The sequence below is a fragment of the Talpa europaea genome (assembly GCF_964194135.1).
Source record: "Talpa europaea genome assembly, chromosome: 3".
Lineage (NCBI taxonomy): Eukaryota > Metazoa > Chordata > Mammalia > Eulipotyphla > Talpidae > Talpa > Talpa europaea.
Window position 1 is genome coordinate 80,156,642 of NC_140069.1, and position 18,930 is coordinate 80,175,571.

At 39.9% G+C, this 18,930-nt stretch overlaps 1 protein-coding gene across 1 annotated transcript in view; it reads right to left on the reverse strand.

The window, feature by feature from the left end:
* Positions 1 to 18,930, reverse strand: part of CDK6 (cyclin dependent kinase 6) — a gene marked incomplete at both ends in the record, with an annotated part of 218,215 nt that overhangs the window by 52,272 nt on the left and 147,013 nt on the right. Inside the window, one exon of the mRNA XM_084230841.1 lies at positions 9,518 to 9,627. Coding sequence (XP_084086967.1) covers positions 9,518 to 9,627 — 110 coding nt within the window. The remainder of the gene's footprint in view (positions 1 to 9,517; positions 9,628 to 18,930) is intronic.

Here is an 18,930-nt window from a genome sequence, read left to right on the forward strand (position 1 = left end):
ATCCACAGGGTTATCTTTGAGAAGTAGATTTTGGATGGGAGTAGAGGGAAGACAATATTGACTTTTTATACTTCTGTACAATTGGCATTTTTGTAACCACACTATTTTACTTTGTGGTTAAAAAACCTTTTTTTTTTTTTTTTTAAATAAAGCTAACTGGCTTCTAGATCCTCTAACTTATTTCTTCCCTCAGCAATTCTAGTTTCTGAAAGTTGCATGCAGAGTGAGAGATCACAGAGATTGAGGCTCCCAGGTGCAGGCATTTTAAAAAGAGGGCACAGTGAAGATCTACCAGTGCTGACAAACACTTTATACTTGCAGGTTGGCACCCAAATACCACTAGCTCAGGTGAAGAAAAGACAACAACTTCAGAGACAGAAGAGTTAGAAATAAAGGAGGCTAAGGTATACAAAGGAACTGGCTTGTTTCCGCTTCTCTTCTCAATAAATGGCAAACTTTCTATTCTTTAATTTTCCTTTTTTAATGGTTTGGACTAGTGCTGTCTAACACAGTTCCTATGGTCACTGAGCACTTGAAATATGGCTCTTGTGAATTGAGAGGGGCTGTAAGCAAGACCAAGCATTGGAGTTCGAAGACTTGGTATGAAAACAATGTAAAATACTCATTCATATGTATTTATTGCATGTTGAAATATTAGTATTTTGGATATACTGTATTAAACAAAATATTATTAAAATTTACCTGCTTCTCTTTTATCTTTTTTTAATGTGGCTACTAGAGAATTTAAAATTATGCTGTGGCTTACAGTATGTTTTCTATTGGACAGAGCTGATTTAGACCTTTATAGATATTCCACAAGAAACAGCGCGTGCATGTGTGCATGCACATAGACACACCCCCCATACTGCGACTTGGTATCTTTATGCCTGTCTAACTTTTCAAGGTAGCTTGTTACAGCTCATAGGTTATATATAGTTATTACCTGTCATAGGTAATACAGCTCTGAGTTCAAGCTCTGTCAATGAGCAGATGTAGGATACTTGGGCAAGTTACTCTGGAGGATTAAACTGAATAATGTATATAAATGCTCAGGAACATACACAAGGATGTATGCTATGCTCTGTCAACAAGTATCAGCTATGCTAGATATGGTAAGAGTTTCAGAAATGACTAAGTCATGGTTCTCCCCAGAAGCAACTAACATTAGAGTTGGCGTGTATTTGGCCTTACTCGCTCCTGTGTTGTAAAACCATTTTAAATTCCAAAAGCCAAATAATATAAACAAAGATGAACTCAAGCTACTCTGAATAAAGCGAAGCATGGAGAAAGGTTTCCTGCTGGGTAGAATTCTGGGCAGAATTCCTGGACTACACAGTGGAGGGGATCTGAGGTCTCTGTAACAGCTTGAACACCATGGATGTGATATTTTATCTGGTCTCTCCATTTTACAGATAAAGACACTAAACTTCAGAAGTTGATGGCTTGTTTTTAGTACAGAGCTGGCTAGAGGTAGAACTGGAACACAGACTCAGGTGTCAGATTCCTAAGAAAAAACACTGCTCTCCACCCACCACATCATTACTGTAGCTGCAATGGACAACTGGCATGCACAGAGGGTGGCTGAGAAAAACGTGTGTGTGTGAGCAATCAGGGTGCAGAACATCTCTTCCCCAAAGAGATGACTTCTAGGATTTAGCTTTGGAAGAGGAGAGGGCGGATGGGCACCCAGGACAAGAGAAGATCAAATGTCATAAGGAAGAAAAGTCTCCTTAGGCCAAAGGTGGGTCACATTTGCTAATATAGCTCATCTTGAATAATCTAAAGTAATATGTGCTAAGATTAGAGGAAGGACCCAGGTGGGTAACTGTGGATTCCATTAACAGAAAAAGAGAAGGGGCCTCCCTGGTGGCGCAGGCAGTTGAGTGCTGTGCGGTGAAGCAGTCCGCAGCCTCTGCAGTGCTGATTCGATCCCAGCCAGCCGGCGAGAATCCCACACGGCATGGCAGACCTCTCCTGTCTCGCCCGCTGCTCCCCTCAGCAGTGTATTTCTGTCATCTGCCTGTTCTGCTCCCCGCTGTCTCTGGTGAATCCTCTCACCCTCCCGCACATCTGGCCTGTACCCTGGTTCTTGTATAAATAAATAAATCTTTAAAAAACAAAAAGAAAAAGAAAAAGAGAAGGTAAAAGGAATGGCTGGTTTGAGGAGGCTGGTGAAGCTAAGGTTTCTGACAGGTGTTTGGTGCAGAGTCAGTCCCTCAGGGGTCTGAAAGGTGGCTCTGGAACCCATCTTTGGGTCAGCTGTATCTGATCTAGACACAACTCTTTTGGAACAACTAAATTTGGGAGAAGAGAGATTAAGAAGAGTCTGTAAAAGGGAGAGATAAAAGGCCCTCAGCAGTGCTCTTTATTAGTAGTAAGGATGGGGAGGGTTTCTGCACCAAATGGTCACAATATTCAAATGCTACAGATACTAAGTGCTGGGAGGACAGTGTGGTCAGATATGCCTGGTTTCAGAGCCCCATCACCTATTAGCTGTGGCACTCTGTACTACTGAACCTTTTCTGGCCTCAGTGTTCTTGCCTGTAAAATGGGTATGACAACAGTACCCTGTAATGTTATTCTGAGATTTAAATGAAATGTTCTAAAGCACTGAGTATGTGCTTGACTCACAGCAAGTACCCAATCAGTATTATTTTTATCACTGCAAGGAATTAAGTAATGATCAAGTGGTAAAGAAGTGGAGGATGCATGTAGAGTCACTGTTCTTTTAAAAACAGTTCTTTTTAAAAAAGTTTGATCATGCAGGGAAGGAAAGCAGAAAGACTGAGGGCATAAAAGGAGGAATGCAGGTCTTTTCCAGGATGGAGATGAGAACTAGTAGAAGTCAGAAAAGTCAGAAGTCAGAAAAGGATGATGGATGGAAGGGGAGTTTAGAAGCAGGGTAGGATCAAGAGTATAGGTTGACGGATTTGCCTTGTAAGAGGGGTAATGCATCATTCTCAGAAATGAGAGAGAAGGAAGAGAAAGTGAAGAGAAAGAGATTTTTGAGTTGAAAGGAGCAGAGGGGCTCAATTTGGGTAGTCTCACTCACTCCAATTAATTGCAATGAGGCTGCTGGGTAGGGAGTGTGGGAGTCAAGTGGGGCTTAAGACTGTGGGGGATGAAAGGGAAGGGAATGGTAGCAGAGAGTAAGGGAGAGAGCCAGACAAGAGGGGACACACCACATGGCAAATGCTGAACAAGCATGTGCTCTGGTGTCCTTATTTCCATCTGTGAGCAAAGCCTTCCTTTTAATGGTGCAGTATTTAGTTGATGATGTCCCCTAAGGTGCAGTGTCCCTGAAAAGTAAGCAGAGAACCTCAGTCCATCAGAAGGTCACTGAATGCTAAAGTACAGACCCGGGGAAAAGGAGAGTGTGACTAAAGTCATGGAGGTTTGGAGTCCATCAGGACCCTCAAATGCTTTCTCCTCCTATGTGCAAGAGAGGTCCATCAGGAACATTTCTCCCTACTGTTGTGTTCCATGCTTAAAAAACAAAACAAAACAACAAATGTTGACTGTTATGAAGGTGACAGGTGATGTAATTAAGACAGGAGTGAGGGGACTCCAGGAGGTTTGCAAAAAAGAAGTGGAGAAGCTTTGACAGAATAATGTCCCCAAGCAGCAGATGGCCAAACATATCCTAATTCCCTTCTCAGGGGAACAGAACATTGAGGGGCAAAGGCCAGGTTCTAGTTACCTTGAAGAGAACACTTTGAGGGAAAGGTCAGGGGAGCAGGGCACCTCCTTGCACAGACCAGGACTGCCAGTCTGAGAAGGGGGGAGCGCACCGCTCAGGTCAAGGGTAGAAATGCAGGAAGACGACAGGGAGCAGTGGTTGTCAGTTAAAGGGAAGCAATGACCAGAAGCTGAGTGAAGGACATGATGGCAAAACGGTAGGAAGGATGCTAAAAAGATAAAACCTATTCTGCAGAGAACACTACCAACAGGCTGACCCAGGACATCTGATAGGATGCATTGCATTGGGTTTCTGGAAGACTGCACAGCTACCCCCATAGGGAAAGTTTCAGGCCTGACAGTGACTTCTCAGCATATGCTGTGAAAACAAGTATCTATTTTTCAGATTCATATTTAAGCAAGATACACATTAAGAATAAGAGAAATCAATATTGATTACATTAAAGTGTTCACTTGTTTTTGTTTAGAATGCTGTCTGCTTTAGTCACCAAAATCGATTCTCTTCCTGGGTACCATCTTGGGTATTTCCTTTGCTCATCATTTGGTTGGTGATTTGGGGGCGGGGGGAAAGAAAGGTCTAGGAAAATATCAGAGAAGCAATAAGAAATCTGCACGACCAGCCGAGTGGCCTGGTTTCCTCTCAAAGTCCAGGGTTGGGAGTGTGTTGGTGTTCAAATCGGCCAGTTACGGGCTGATGTTACCGAGGAGAGAGCTCGCTTATGGGAAAACACCAATACAGTAGCCAATGGGAAAACTGGCAAGGCACTCAGTGACATTTTATATAAATTTGCTCACAGACCGCGCAACCACAAAGGACAGTTTCACTGTCAGATTCTCAGTTACTGGGAGTCTAATTCATAGAAATCAATGATGACAAGCCTAGAGAGGCTTGTCTCACATAGGTGAGAGAATCATGAAGCCTTGTCTGTTTCCTTCTAACAGTGACTCTATTTGTTATATTCTTCCTGGTAGCATTTGGCATTTCTTAGCTAGGATCAGTACAGGTGCAACTCACAGTTTCTAAGAATTACTATCTGTTTACCACAATCTCCATATTCAAAGAATTAGTAATACATTTTATTTTTTATATTTGTATTTTCTTTTTATTACTTTGCTATACCTGGGAAACCCCATAACTTTTAAGTCACAGACAACAGCTCTGACTAGGATCACAAAGTGACCAATAGCTACCTAGAGAGTTAATTTTGTTATTAAGTTAAAAATCAATTTACCTCACCCATTTGTCTATCCCATCTGATCCCACCTCACTCCAACCCTCAAGCTGGTTAGTTGTCTATGAGCAAATTCAGAGTAATATTTTTTATTATTAAAATATAACTCAGTGTGGAGTAAAAATGGATTACCATGGACAAAGAGCTAAAGGAAGGAGATAAAATATCCAGTCCTTACCATTCTGTGGGTCAGTGTGGGCAATTATTAAACCCAGATTATAGTGACAGATGGTATTAAACTCTCTGGCTCTTTGTCAACCATCTGCCATAAGATTCTTTGTACTGTGTTCCTGTTTCTTAGATATTTATTTTAGAAGAGGAGGTACATTGCTCTTAATAGTATCACAGATAACTGGTCAACCTTCATAATATAAGAGAGATTGGAAATCAAAGCTATTATGTGTATATTTTGCTTCTTGACCTCTCTGAAATATCATTGCCACTACATTGTAATAACACATAGAACATTCCAGGAAAAAAAAAAAAAAGAGAGAAGGGTCTAGTTGGTCAAACAACATTAAGGGCAGCGCAGAAAAATCAAAAGTTGGGGCAGACCTGCCATTTAAGGGCTGTGTGCCCAGGGACAAGTTTTTTACTCTCCTTGTGGAAGGCTCTATTTTGTCATCTGGGAACCCTGCACGATAGTCCTCAGAATGTGGATTTAATGAGATAAAGCATGGGAAGGCCTGGCCCACATCTATCATATGACAGGCAAGTGTTAACTCCCTCAGCTTCTCTTCTCCCTAGGTGATAGAGGGTGGTCAGCCTTGCTGAAACATAAATGATTACTTCTCAGTGTTGACAACTAGAATGTGAACTGCAAGGAAGAATAAGCCTGACTTCTAGCCTTTGGTTGAGAAATCCCTTTCCTTCTTTGGAAATAGTCTTCTCATTAGACCCACTCACTGTGGATGAACTTCTTTAGAGCTCTTGTCCCACGTCTGGTTAGCTAATGAACTGGCCATGCAATATCTCTCTTCTCCACCAGGATTTAAGCTGCCCCTCTAGAAAGGGGCTTTGTAAATAGTAGTTACTTAGTAAGATTTTTGTAGCTTGAATGAAACACTTGTGATAGGGCTTTCAAAGTGTGACATATATCACTGGTGTTATGTGAGATGATTTTGGGGGTCAAATATAAACTAATCTTTTTTTTTAAAGATCTATCTATCTGTCTGTCTGTCTGTCTATCTATTTATTTATACAAGCACTGGGTACAGTCAGAAGCGCGGAAGGGTGAGAGAATTCACTAGAGCCAGAACGGGGAACAGAACAGGCAGATTGACGAAATACACTGCTGAGGGGAGTAGCAAGCACAGCAGGAGAGGTCCGCATGCCATGTGGGACCCTTGCTGGTGGGATTGCACGGGTGCTGCAGAGGCTGCGGGCAGCTTCGCAGCCCAGAGCTCAACCACTGCGCCACCAGGGGAGGCCCTAAACTAATTTTCAAAGTAATTTCAGTGGTAATATAGTTATTTTAGCATGTATTAAGCAAACAACGGGCTCATCAACCTGTGATTTTATATATTTTTGCTTAGGCTGAGGTGACAGAAACAGATACATTGATTTTCCTAGTGGAAAAAAAAAGGTAAATAATAGTATAGCTGTCGTAAATATATGTCAAAAACCACATGGCTGGTAAATGAGATGGCAAAAATTGGGAACCACTGTTTTAGGAACAAGAAGGAATCCAGAGTGGACACGTGCCATGTGTGCCTGATTTAGGGTTAGAAAGGTTAGCTAGGTAAGGAGGGAGTCTGCTTTCAGAATCCATGGCTTGTGAATTCTCCACTGGGCACTGCAACAGGTTGGTCAACACTGAATCAGGAGTCAAGCTGGAGTCAGGTCAAGCCAGGGGCTGACATCTGGCGTAAGTAAGAAGCATGCACATTCAGATATCGGTGTGTTATCATAGGAAATACCAAACATGAACTAAGCAGGAACAAGGGCCAGATACCATGGCCATATTCAAGGTCACAGCCAAATAGGCAGGAACTACCTAGAAGACAGCGCACCCACCCCAGGAAGGGTGTGTGATTGGCCCATGTTCATTCTCTTTCAGCCTTAAAGGCACACATGCCTGGATTCTGATATTGCTTCCTCTGACAGGCAATTATTTCTCAATTTACTACATCTGCACCTCTCTAAGAGAGGGGGTGCTGCCTTTCGTGTACATATAAAGAGACAGTGGGTTTCTCTCTATCCAATATCTCACTTTGCCAGCAAACTGTTGCTGCTATCCTCAGAGGAATGTTAATCTGAGTCTCCAACATTTGAGTTACCTTTCGTGGACCTGGTACTGAGTGAGGTGAATTCTTGTCATCTTAGATGGAAACATAGAATGAAATTTCCCACAGTAAAGTATTACAAATAGAAAATAGGTTATGATGAACTAGTGCAAACTTATTACATATATATATATATATATATATATATATATAAAAGTTTCAGGTTATGTAAGATTCTGTAAACTAGATTGCAGAATTATACTACCACTTCAGTGGAACAATGTCAATATAAATATATGTGTACATATATATATATACATATTAATATAAAATGAAAATTTGGGTTGCAGTTGTTCCATAGGTGGTGACTACCTATAGTTAAAAAATACAGCAGATCCCTTACTAATGAATGCTTAATGATATTCACTAGTAAGTATCTTAAAATTTATTTCTTAATATCTTTCAAAAAATAATGGATTTTATCATCAATATGGTTGGTGCTCAAGTCTTGTACTACTGAAAAATAACTGATCGCCTCTCCCCTTATAACAGAAGCACTATCTTTACATCTGAGGACAATTCTAGACACATGAATGGAATTCCAGTCAACATTTCTCTCATCAACCCTTAGCTGCCCCCACTTATTCTTGGGATGAACTGGAATGACTGTCTTAAAGTCCCAGTCTGCAATAGTGACAGTAAGAAATCCATGCTTTTCTGATGAAAAGGATTGCCAGAGGTACTTTAAAAACAGGAATGTTTGATCCCATCCCAATAATGAACCAGAATCTCAAGGGAGAGTTCTAGGAGTTGTACTTTGTTTAGTTTAAAGGCTGCCCAGTCCTGGGTGATCCTATCATCCAAGCAGAGATTCTTCACCTGGAGGATGAATGAAGGTTACCTGGAGGCCTTCTTAAAACACAGGTTGCTAAGGCCCAGCCCAAGAGCTTCTGATCCATTCAGTCTGGGATGGATCTGAGAATATGCATTTCCAACAAGGTCCTATGTGAGGCCGATGCTGCTGATTCAAGGACCACATTTTGAATACCACTTATTTAACCTCTTTGGCAAACACTGGAGCTGAACTCGATATTTTACTTTCTTTCTTCCCTTTTTGGTAGAAAAATAGCACAAGACTTCTGGATTCATGCCCCTGATACTTTATAGCTGCTTGATACATAGTTGCCATCGCAGCTCAGTTACTATGAGGAATAAAATGGTAGCATAAGGGAAAAGGTTTGGTGCTGCACTTGGCACAAGGTAGGCCTACATGAAACTCCTGTATGTTTTGACCTCCCTGCCATGACACCTTCCTGTGATCCAAGATGACTCTGTTGAATTCTATAAATAGGCCAAAAATTTTTCACATACCCAAAACTTCATTTGGTTAAAATAAACAAACAAAAATAGCAATGACTGACACCTTGAACTGTCACATAACAGTTCCAAAGGGAGTATACTCAGCTTCCCAACTCACATTTTCCCATGGCAATAAAAATAGAAAACAAAGAAAGATTAGATTATGATTTAAGTTCCCTGTTTAATTTTGACCAGGCTGAAGTTAGTACTGAGATATGGATTATTTTCCTGGCAGATCTTTATTATATTGTTTGGTTATTTCTTGTGACCTGAAATTCAAACAAACGAATCACAGATGCTTAGCATCAGAGTGGCCATGGAGGTCATCTAGTGAGAAGTCATTGAAAATACCCCTGATATGATGAGGTTCACCCTCTCCTTGGACATCCAATGAGAATTCATTATTTTCACAAACACCAATATTCTTTTCAGATAAATGTTAAATACCCTACCCCGTTTCAGCAACTAGTTTTGCTCTGTAGAGTGCGCAAGTATGTCTGATCTTTCCTCCAGATGACAGCATTTAAAGTATTCTGAAACAATGCTGAAATCTTTTTTGCCTATTCATTTTTAGTTTAATCAATCAATTTTTTCAACAATTCCCACCATCAAAATTATTTAATAGCCTGGCCCCCCTCCTTTGAGCAAAGTCCACCCTGAGAATATTTCTTCACTAGAACAGTATATAATATAACATTACATAACATAATATAATATATGGTTCATGTTCACCACATCCTAGCACCACTATAAAAACAATATAAATTTTAAGAGCAATGGAGTGTTCCTTTTTGGAGTTCCTGAGAGCTAGAAGCTACAAAACTACCTTGTAGGGACTGAGAAGGAGGTTTCAGGGCAGGCTTGAATGTGGCAGCCTGAAGCAGGTGCACCTGGATATCATGGCCCTACTTGAAACAAAAACATCATACTGCCACTTAGATAACCCAGTACCCAAGGAGTCGCTTTCCAAGGAAGACAGAGTAACACAAAAGGTATTCTTACTTTCTACGAAACATTTCTGCAAATATGCAGCCAACACTCCAGAGATCCACAGGGGTGGCGTAGCTGGACTGAAGCAAGACTTCTGGTGCTCTGTACCACAGCGTGACGACCTGCAATGGCAAACAGATCTGAGTGTTACCCAGGACGATGGCTATGCGCTTAAATGCCTCATTCTGAGTGGTTTCATGCTGAGATCCAGTTTGGAAAGAATTGCTATAAATCATATGAGGACACTGAGAGAGAAGCACTAAATGAGTAGCACTCACTACTGACAGCCCAGGAAGTTACATCATCCCCACAACCTGGTTTCCCCCCTCAGATTGTGTGTCTTGCTAGGATGACAAAATGCATTTCAGAAAATCAAGCAGACTTAAAACAAAAAAATGCTAATTTTTTTTTCCCTCAAGGGGCTTAAAAGAATACATGGAGAACAGGGAATGGCAATGATTCTCCTTAATTCTCAATTCAACATTCTTAGAAAATCAGGAGATAATTCCAGTTACTGCTGAGGTCTACAGAACACCCAGAATGCATCAAAACTGCTCTCATCATGACAACATGGGAAATCATAAGAAAGCCCCCATCTATGCTGCTCTTTTCAGAAAACAAGTAAAATATTAAGAACTTGCCTGGTTGTGAGGTTAGGAAAACATTATCAGTATGTTCTCAGATTTATGACAGTATAGTCAAGTGCTTGTGTGTGTGTGTGTGTGTGTGTGTACAGACAGTCTTTATGGATGCCTGAAATGAAGGTATATCTTTATTGTCAGATAAGGAATTTAATATATAAATCTACAACATATGCATTTTATATCATTCAGATTTCTTTTATCCTCATTTAATGTTTTCTTGGGAAGTTTCTAATCTTCCTGAAATTCTGCTTTATGTATTTTAATGCTACAGTACTGGATGCTTTATTTTATTTTATTTTATATATTTCTTACATCATTCTTCATTTTTACACCATGTATGCTTTATGATCTCGGTATAGTCCCTGTGAAATTCCCACCAATTCATCTGTGCACCATCACCATAGTCCCTTGTGCTCTTCCCTCCCATTTTCATCCAATTCCCTCCTCCACCCTCCTGAAGAACAGAAATTCTCTAAAAAACAGTTGCTATCAATTTCCTTCTCTGTATGAAGGAAATTGTATCCCACCAAGGGATAGAGTGAAGCTAACTGACCTTCCATTGAATCTGAGCTGATTTAATGACTTGCTTGATAAACAGAATATGGTGGGAGTAATGCTCAAGACTATCAAACCTAGATCATAAGAAGCCTGGTTGTGTGGGCATTTTTGAATGCTTTATCTTGGATCCAGCTGCTATGCAATGACAAGTCCATGGAGATTTTCCAGTCAATAGTGCTAGCTGAGCTCTCAGGTGAGAGTCAAGTGAGTGAGCCATGCTGAAGATGCAAACCCAATTGATCTCCCAATTTATGGCGCCTCTGCTGATATCACATGGAGAAATGCCCAGTTGAACCCAGTCAACCCACAGGTTTCTGAGTGATATTTAAATGGCTGTCCTTTTAAGTTTCAGGAGTGGGAGGATTATACAGCAATATCTAATTGGAACAAGTTTCTTGACTGGCTTCTCTTCCTCAGCGCATTTAGCATGCTTTGTTTTGAATTCACACAAGGGATCATATTTTGTTAAGGGATATCTGGTTGATCTATCTCATGGAGAGACAGCGGTGATGTAATGGAAATTAAAAAAAGAAAATAAACCAACAAACCGACAATACCAAAACTTTGGTTTTCATTTGGTGCCAATATCTTTTCCCAGTATCATCTCCCATAGCACTTTCACACCCCTTACAGCCTAGTCAATATGAGACCACACTACTAGCTCTCAATTCTGACTATGCACCAGAATCATCCACAGGGCTTTTAGAAAAACAAGATATCTAGGCTTTATCTCCATGGTGGGGCCTTTGGAGTTCTTTGTCATTTTTTCCATTTTTTAAAAACTCTTCAGATATCCCTAATCGCTGCCTATCCTTGAGTACCACTCAATTATACAAACATGTCCTCTAACGCTTGCTGTGGCTATGTTGACACTGTCCTGTTAATCAGGGAAGCTCTTATTTCTCCTCTCCACACACAGAAATTTTACTTATCTTACAAAGTCCAGTTGTGATGCTATCACCTACCACCTGAACTGACCTCCATTGAAAGCCATACCTTGTAAGAATGTCCTAAGGAGGTTGCTCCTGCGGGTGAGGACCCAACTATATCCATGGTTATACCTGCAAATGCCTACCATGATACTGTGCACATAACAAATGGGGTTTAACAAATATCAAATTAACAAGCGTTTTAAGGCAATCATTCCTAGAAGATTATTGGGCAAATTCAATAGGTATTTATTGCTTTTATTAGGAAGAGTGTCTAATTCTGGAATCTAGTTTTTACTTATACCATTTATTTCTGCTTTACTACATTTTGCTCTCTCTCAGTCATTTACGTATCTATGTAACTTTGGTGTTACATTTTTAGTCCTCCATATGTGTATATATGCTTCCCTCCACTAAACTTCCTATGCCTATGCCCTATCCTCTGCCCCCTCCTCCCTGCTCTCTTTGGTAATCTACACTCTAGGAGAAGATATTTGCACATCAAACATCTGGCAAGGGTTAACTTCTAAAATATACACACTACTTATACAAGCCAACCACAAAAACCCAGAAAGCCCAAGTATGTAGCTGATCTGACCCAGAGTCCTTCAATCCTCACTTTAGGTCACTGAAAATTTCAATATATCAAATGATGATCATTTTGGTAAGGCCACAGGATTTCAGATATCTAAGTTCCAACTTTTTGAGTACAAATTATAACAAATCTTCCTGACGGTAATATATAAATTCGGCCGTGTAGGAATTACTGTACTTCTGTGCCACTAAAAACTTTTGATGAAAGATAGCCTAGTTTACCAGTATAAGTCACATATAACCAGGCTTATTATTTTTTATTTGAAAGCTTTATAAAGGATGAGCAAAACTGATAAAAATGTGTCAAAGTTTTACTACATGAAATAAGAAAAGTTTTCAACTGTGTAATCAATTAGATCCCTACATTTAATAATTCTAAGTATTCTTAAAAACAAAACATAATGGTTAATTTAAACTTAAAAACATGTTGAGGCAAACAATGTCTGCAATGTATAAAGATCAACATTTAGAAATCTATGACAAAGGTGGCTTCTAATGATAACAATGCAGTTGTCTACTAAGCAAAGATAACAATAGCAACTATGGACAGAGTTTGGTGGTTGGAGCCAGCTGGAACCAAAGCAAATACGATGTTTATTACAATCATTACATGTATTAACAGCCTCTAGAGGTGCTGAATGGATCTGGCAATGGGAGGGGGGAGCGGAAGACGGGGCGAGTTCAAGGATATTTACACAAGTGGATGAATCTATTTAAACTGCTTTGATCTCTATTCACAATTTTTTGAACCAGTTCAATAACAATATAAGATAAAGTAGAGCCAAGGCCAACTCTGACTCAAAGTACATGTCAGAGTAAACCCCTCTTACTTAATATTCCATTCAACAGTCTTTTTATTCATATACCCTTTCACCAAGATGCTGAAAAACTTGGTAGCTGTTATGTGATTCAGTCTTATTATATGGCTATCTGCTTCAAGAGCAAGAAAACACATTATGAACATTGTGCTTCCTGGGTTTAGTCAAGGGAAGCACAGGCAGGAGTTTGGGAGAGAGGGAGAGAATGAGACCTGAAGTCATCCCAGATCAATGGCACAGGGTCGATGAGCTGAGGTGGGTGTTCTCTTCAAGTGGAGACAAGGAGAATGTTTGGGAAGAGGCACCCAACAGATGGGGGCTTTAGTCCTGTCTCCAAGCGGCAGTGGTCATGACCCAACTGAAGATGAATAGAGGCAGAGTTCAGGCATCCAGGCTTCTGATACTAAATGATACCAGTTGTACTTACTGTCTTTTTCTGAACCTTATAATCTCTTTCATTTTGTTATTATCTGAGCGGATCTACTTTTACAATGCTTTACTCCAGACATCAAGTCTTTTAAAAGGTCTAAGTAAACTTTAGTTCAAAATGTGATTGCCTGCTCTGTTAGTTCTGGATGGAGTGGTCAAAAAATTGGAAAAGCAGCAAGTCAAATAAGTTGATTGAGGGGTGGGGGTGACTTCTGTGAAGTGATTTTAGTGTAGAATACAGAATGCTAGTTAGTGTGGAATACAGAATGCCCAGTGTTCATTCTGTCTTTCCGTAACTTCTGCATGGGACGGGGGGTGGGTCTCTTCCCCCACCAGTTCCTTAAATAATTATTTTCTCTAAGCCTACATCCTTAGGCAGTTGCCTTCTTATGATGCACATTTGCTGGAGAGCATCATACGGGGATGTCCTCCCCCCACACCCGAGTCCATTCTGTACCCAGAACTCTGCAGAGAATCTGACACACATTCCACTGTCTTCCAGACATCACTGCTTAGTACCAACAGTCGCATTTCAATTTCAAAAGTGCATGCTTGCATTTCTGAAACTTGCTTGTCAACTTAGATTGCCTTTCTCTGCAAGCAAGGTTTCCCATTCACCTCCACTACTAATGAAGTCACCAGCTCCTGACAGTTCCATCTGTACCTCTGTTCTCCTGAAAGTCACATGCTTCCTCTTTTCCTAACAGTCTGCCTCCTCTCTCTACTGCATGGGAAGCTGTGGATGAAGCTGCATCCTGCTTAAAATCCTTTGTCCACTCTCCAGAGCTTTTTTCCAGTTCAAGTCCAGTTTACCCATGCTGCCCTGGCACGCACTTTCTTTCTGGCTTTGTTGCCTGCTCCTCCTTCACACGAAAGCTTTCCTCAACCCACTAACAGGCTTTATGGCTTCGAATATGCATGCTGTGTCATGCCTTGTGGCCTTCCCACAGGCTGGGACCTTCCTCTGGAATGCCCTCTCACAACACCCTCTTAATTCTTCTGAGCCTTGCCCTGCCTAGTCCTCCCCAGTTCTAGTTCTTATCATACTCTTTCCCATTACCTGCCTACTTACTAACCCCAAGTCAGCCCTTTGAGGGTACAAATCATTTGTAAAGTAGAATTTTCATTTTCAGTATCTTGCAGAGCCCTGTGTATAGCAGGTGTAAAAAAAATGTACAATTAGCCCGAAGATAGCAGAGTGGATGATTACAGGGTAAGGAGAGATAATTTAGGGCAGGACGCAGAGGTTTCTGAATTGAGAGCTCACCGACACCATCTTTAATCAACAGACAAATTTTTAATATAGTGTGAGGGCCATTTTATTTTTGTAAAATGAAGCTTTAAAATGCCTGAGGGGTCCATGTCAGGCTGGATTGTTTAAATTTCATCTTGAACTTGTGAAACTTTAAATAGTTATGCTTGCTAAATGTCTATTGTTTCAAGTAACAAACTCAGTCTCTTTTTAGAAGTATAGTATAGTGTAGTTTTGATTTTGACACTAAACAATCACAAGCTTGATCTCTTTCTGTGTTCACCATAGAAACCAAGCAAATATTTGCAGACATTCCTTCAACCTTCACAGATAAGTAGAAATGAAAATTTTTCTGAACACAGGATATGGCAGACTGCGTAGCGTGGCGTTTCCTTTTAAAAGTTTTTTTTAACTCTTATGAAAATCTATATGCTTTGGGAGGTCACAAAATCACTCAGATTTATAAGAGAATTTAAAAATGGACTTTCTGTTATGAACAGTCATGCTTCCTTTTTCTTTGGTTACTATGTTCATTTTTACCTAGGCTGCATGAAAACTTACTAAAGAACACTGCAAAGTTAGGTGGCTTGAGCAAAATGGCAGCAGCGTTTTAAAACCTAAGTGCAAACCCAAACTTCAAACTTCTTCAACATCTTACCATTCTGAGGTGCTGCCTCCCTTAAATGGGAAGGAATTGGAGATCTTCAACTAAAAGGAGCTACCATGATACAGTTCATTCTGCATTACCTACTCCCCACAAGTTCCCCTACATGTTTTTCATCTAAAAACATTCACAGACATGAATGCAGGAAAAGAAACCCATTCATGCAACTTCTAAATCATCTGGCCTACCAAAATTGAATTTGAAGTCTATAGGAATTCTAGAGCTTCCATTGTATTTTACCTTTTAGTTATTAAAGGAAAGAGATAAAGAAAACATGCTTCTGAGTATCAGCAAGTTCATGCTGTTCATTTAGGAGGAAATTGCAAACAAAAAAGGACACAACCAAGAGAAGGATTGAGATTGAGTGCTAGTAATTAAGTTAGACAAAAGGAAGTGTTTTCTGACAATAAAAGTGTTCAATGTTAGGTGGATTGTAAGATTTTGTGATCTTTTCTCTAAAATCTTTTCATTTTTATCCCATCTAGGGGCAAAGAAATGGGCTGTTGGGGGGCAAGGAAAGAAAACAGAAGATATAAAAATACTTTGCTGGGTTGACTTCATTTGGTACCTTAGATAATATCTTCAGTCTAATGGTATAAGAAAAGCATGAATGACTTCTTTTTTTTTTTTTAAAGATAAGGAAGCCGAAACTCACAAGTTAAATAACTTACCCAGGACCACTCATCTAGTGAATGGCAGAACCAGCATTTGAAGCAGAGCTTATTCAACTCGGGTTCATTCTCACTGGGAGACGGAATGACCTCAGGTCTATTTACATATAGCTTTGCTAATATATTTACATATATATTTAACCTGAAGTCCAATTACAATAAATGTACTTTCCAAACAATTATATCCACAGCAATGTTGCCTTAACAGAAATGCTGACAAGAACAAAAGAAAATTTTTCTAGTATCCCAAAGTATTTCATCAATCTCTCAAGATGAGAGATTGGGGTCACAGACGTCAAATGGCTGGATTCAGAGGCGGGTAGTGAAAGTCTCCCTAACCGCAATGCTTTGCAAGGGTACCAGAAGTCACTGTGCACAGGTATGTTTCTGCTGCTAACATTTCACAGCTATTCTTCCAAAACATTCCTTCCTGGGAAACTACAGCATCGTCCTTCCCTCCAAACTTGTTCTCCTTTTGCAGTCCCTATCTCTGCTAGGAAATCACCAATTAATCAGTTCCCTAGGTCAGATTTTTCTCATTTTCATCCCTCACCCTTTTATGCAGACACAGGGTAAAGAGGGTGCTTTGAATCACTGCACAAGAGCAATATGCAGAGCACTAGAGAAAAAGGAGAATAAACAATATAGTTTGGAGAATCTGAGTGATAAACAGTAACACCCACCATTTTATAACATAGTTCCTGAATTAAAAAAAATTCATACGCTGTGCATAAAATTTTTCTGACTTGATGACTGAAGACAATTCTTTGGATGTGATGACATCACTCTGGACTTTACTATCTGATTTCAAAGCCACTAAAATAAAACAAGGAATCTGCTATAATATGTGCCTGAGCCTTACATTTTCTCTTTCCTTCTTTTATAAATTTTTTAATTTCTTTCTCCTTTTTTACTTTCCCCTTTCTTTAACAAAACACTTTCTACATTTAGTAAATTATTTATATCTTTAGACCTTCCATGAGAGGAGGAGAGAATCCTGATAAGGAATATAGCTTTGCTAATTAAATAATCACAAAACATAAATCCATTTGCTCTTAATGAGCTGCATGCTTTCTTCAAGTTGTCTCAGTTTCTAGGAAGAACCACACTAATACCAAGCACTTTACAGAGTATTTCTAGGTACATCCGCTAGTGGGAGAGATACATGTGCGAACATAAAAACCAGCGGAAGGCTTCTCACCTAGGCCTGGGGCTCATGCTGCATATGTGTCTGGTTGGGGCTGTGTGGTTGCTGCATGCAAACACTACTTGAAAGGAAAAGTAACCCTCCAGTTAGGGTAGAACTTGGTCTTACCACAGAACTAATTCAAAGAAATATTACTTTTCCATTTATAAATATTTCAAAGAATGTTGCTGCTTTCTAGAAATCTGTGGCAGGTAGCTTCTCTCATCCTTGGAACTGCTAGGATAAGAGGGCTTTGATAAATTGTCTAAGAAGTGATTACAATGATATCTAAGAAAATATGTGGATTACATAAAATATTTTAACATGGCTATTGTAAATAGAGCTGCAATGAACAGAGGAGTGCACATATGCCTTCAAATTAGTGTTTTTTGCATTCTTCAGGTAGATACCTAGGAGTGGAATTGCTGGGTCATACGGATCTATTTTTAGTATTTTGAAAAACTTTCACATTGTTTTCCATACCAGTTTACATTTCACCAATAGTATACAAGGATTCCTTCCTCTCCATATTTTTGCTAGCACTTACTATTTCTGGTCTTTTTTATATAGGCCATTCTCACAGGTGTGAGGTGTTCTATCTGCATTTTCCTGACAATAAGTAATGATGACCTTTTTTTCACATGCCCGTTGGCCATCTGTATGTCATCTTTGGAGAAGTGTGTACTTATGTCTTCTGCTCATTTTTTGATTGGGTTATTTGTCTTCTTTTTGTTGAGCTGCATTGGGTTATTTACAGATTTTGGATATCAGTCCCTTGTCTGATATGAAAATCAGATGTGTAAGTATTTTCTATCACCCAATAGGGTGGCTTTTTGTTTTAATGATAGTTTCTTTAACCGTGCAGAGCTTTTTATTTTGATGGAGTCCCGTTTGTTTTTATTCTCTTGTTTTTCTTGCCATTGGAGATGAATCTACAAAGACATCACTGAAACCAATGTTGAGGAGAGTTTTGCTTATGTTTTTCCTTCAATGTAAATTTTGATTTTGGGTGTTATATCCATGTCTTTAATCCAATTTCAGTTAATTTTTAAGGTGTGAAAAAGTGATCTAGTTTCATTCTTGTGCACGCGGCTATCAGGTTTTCCCCACACATTTGTTGAAGAAACTACACCTCATCTGAGTTTTAGAAAATTCGAAACTCTTTAAGCATTTTTTTTTTTCTTGTCTGGAGGAATGTAAGCTATGTATTTATACAGAGTTTGTAGACAATTTGGGCACTGAAGAGGGCTGATTAGGTCATGGGACCCGTGCAACTTAGAAAATTATATGCCATTCACAGTGATTCTAAATCGGAAATGTATAGGTACTCAACTGCCAACAGATGTGGTTTTGCCCACATCTTTTTTTTTTAGCTGATGTATTAGTTTTCTATTGCTGCTGTCACAAATTACAAAAAGGTAGTGACTGAAGGGCCTCCCCTGTGGTGCAGTGGGTTGAGTGCAGTGCTGTGAACCTGTCTGCAGCCTCTGCGGCACGGGTTGAATTCTTGGCCTGCCAGGGAGATAACCATATGGCATGGCAGACCTCTCCTGTCTCGTCCGCTGCTCCCCTCAGCAGTGTTTTCGGTCCATCTGCCTGTTCTGCTCCCTGCTCTGTCTCTGGTGAATCCTCTCACCCTCCCGAGCTTCTGGCCTGTACCCCAGCTCTTGTATAAATAAA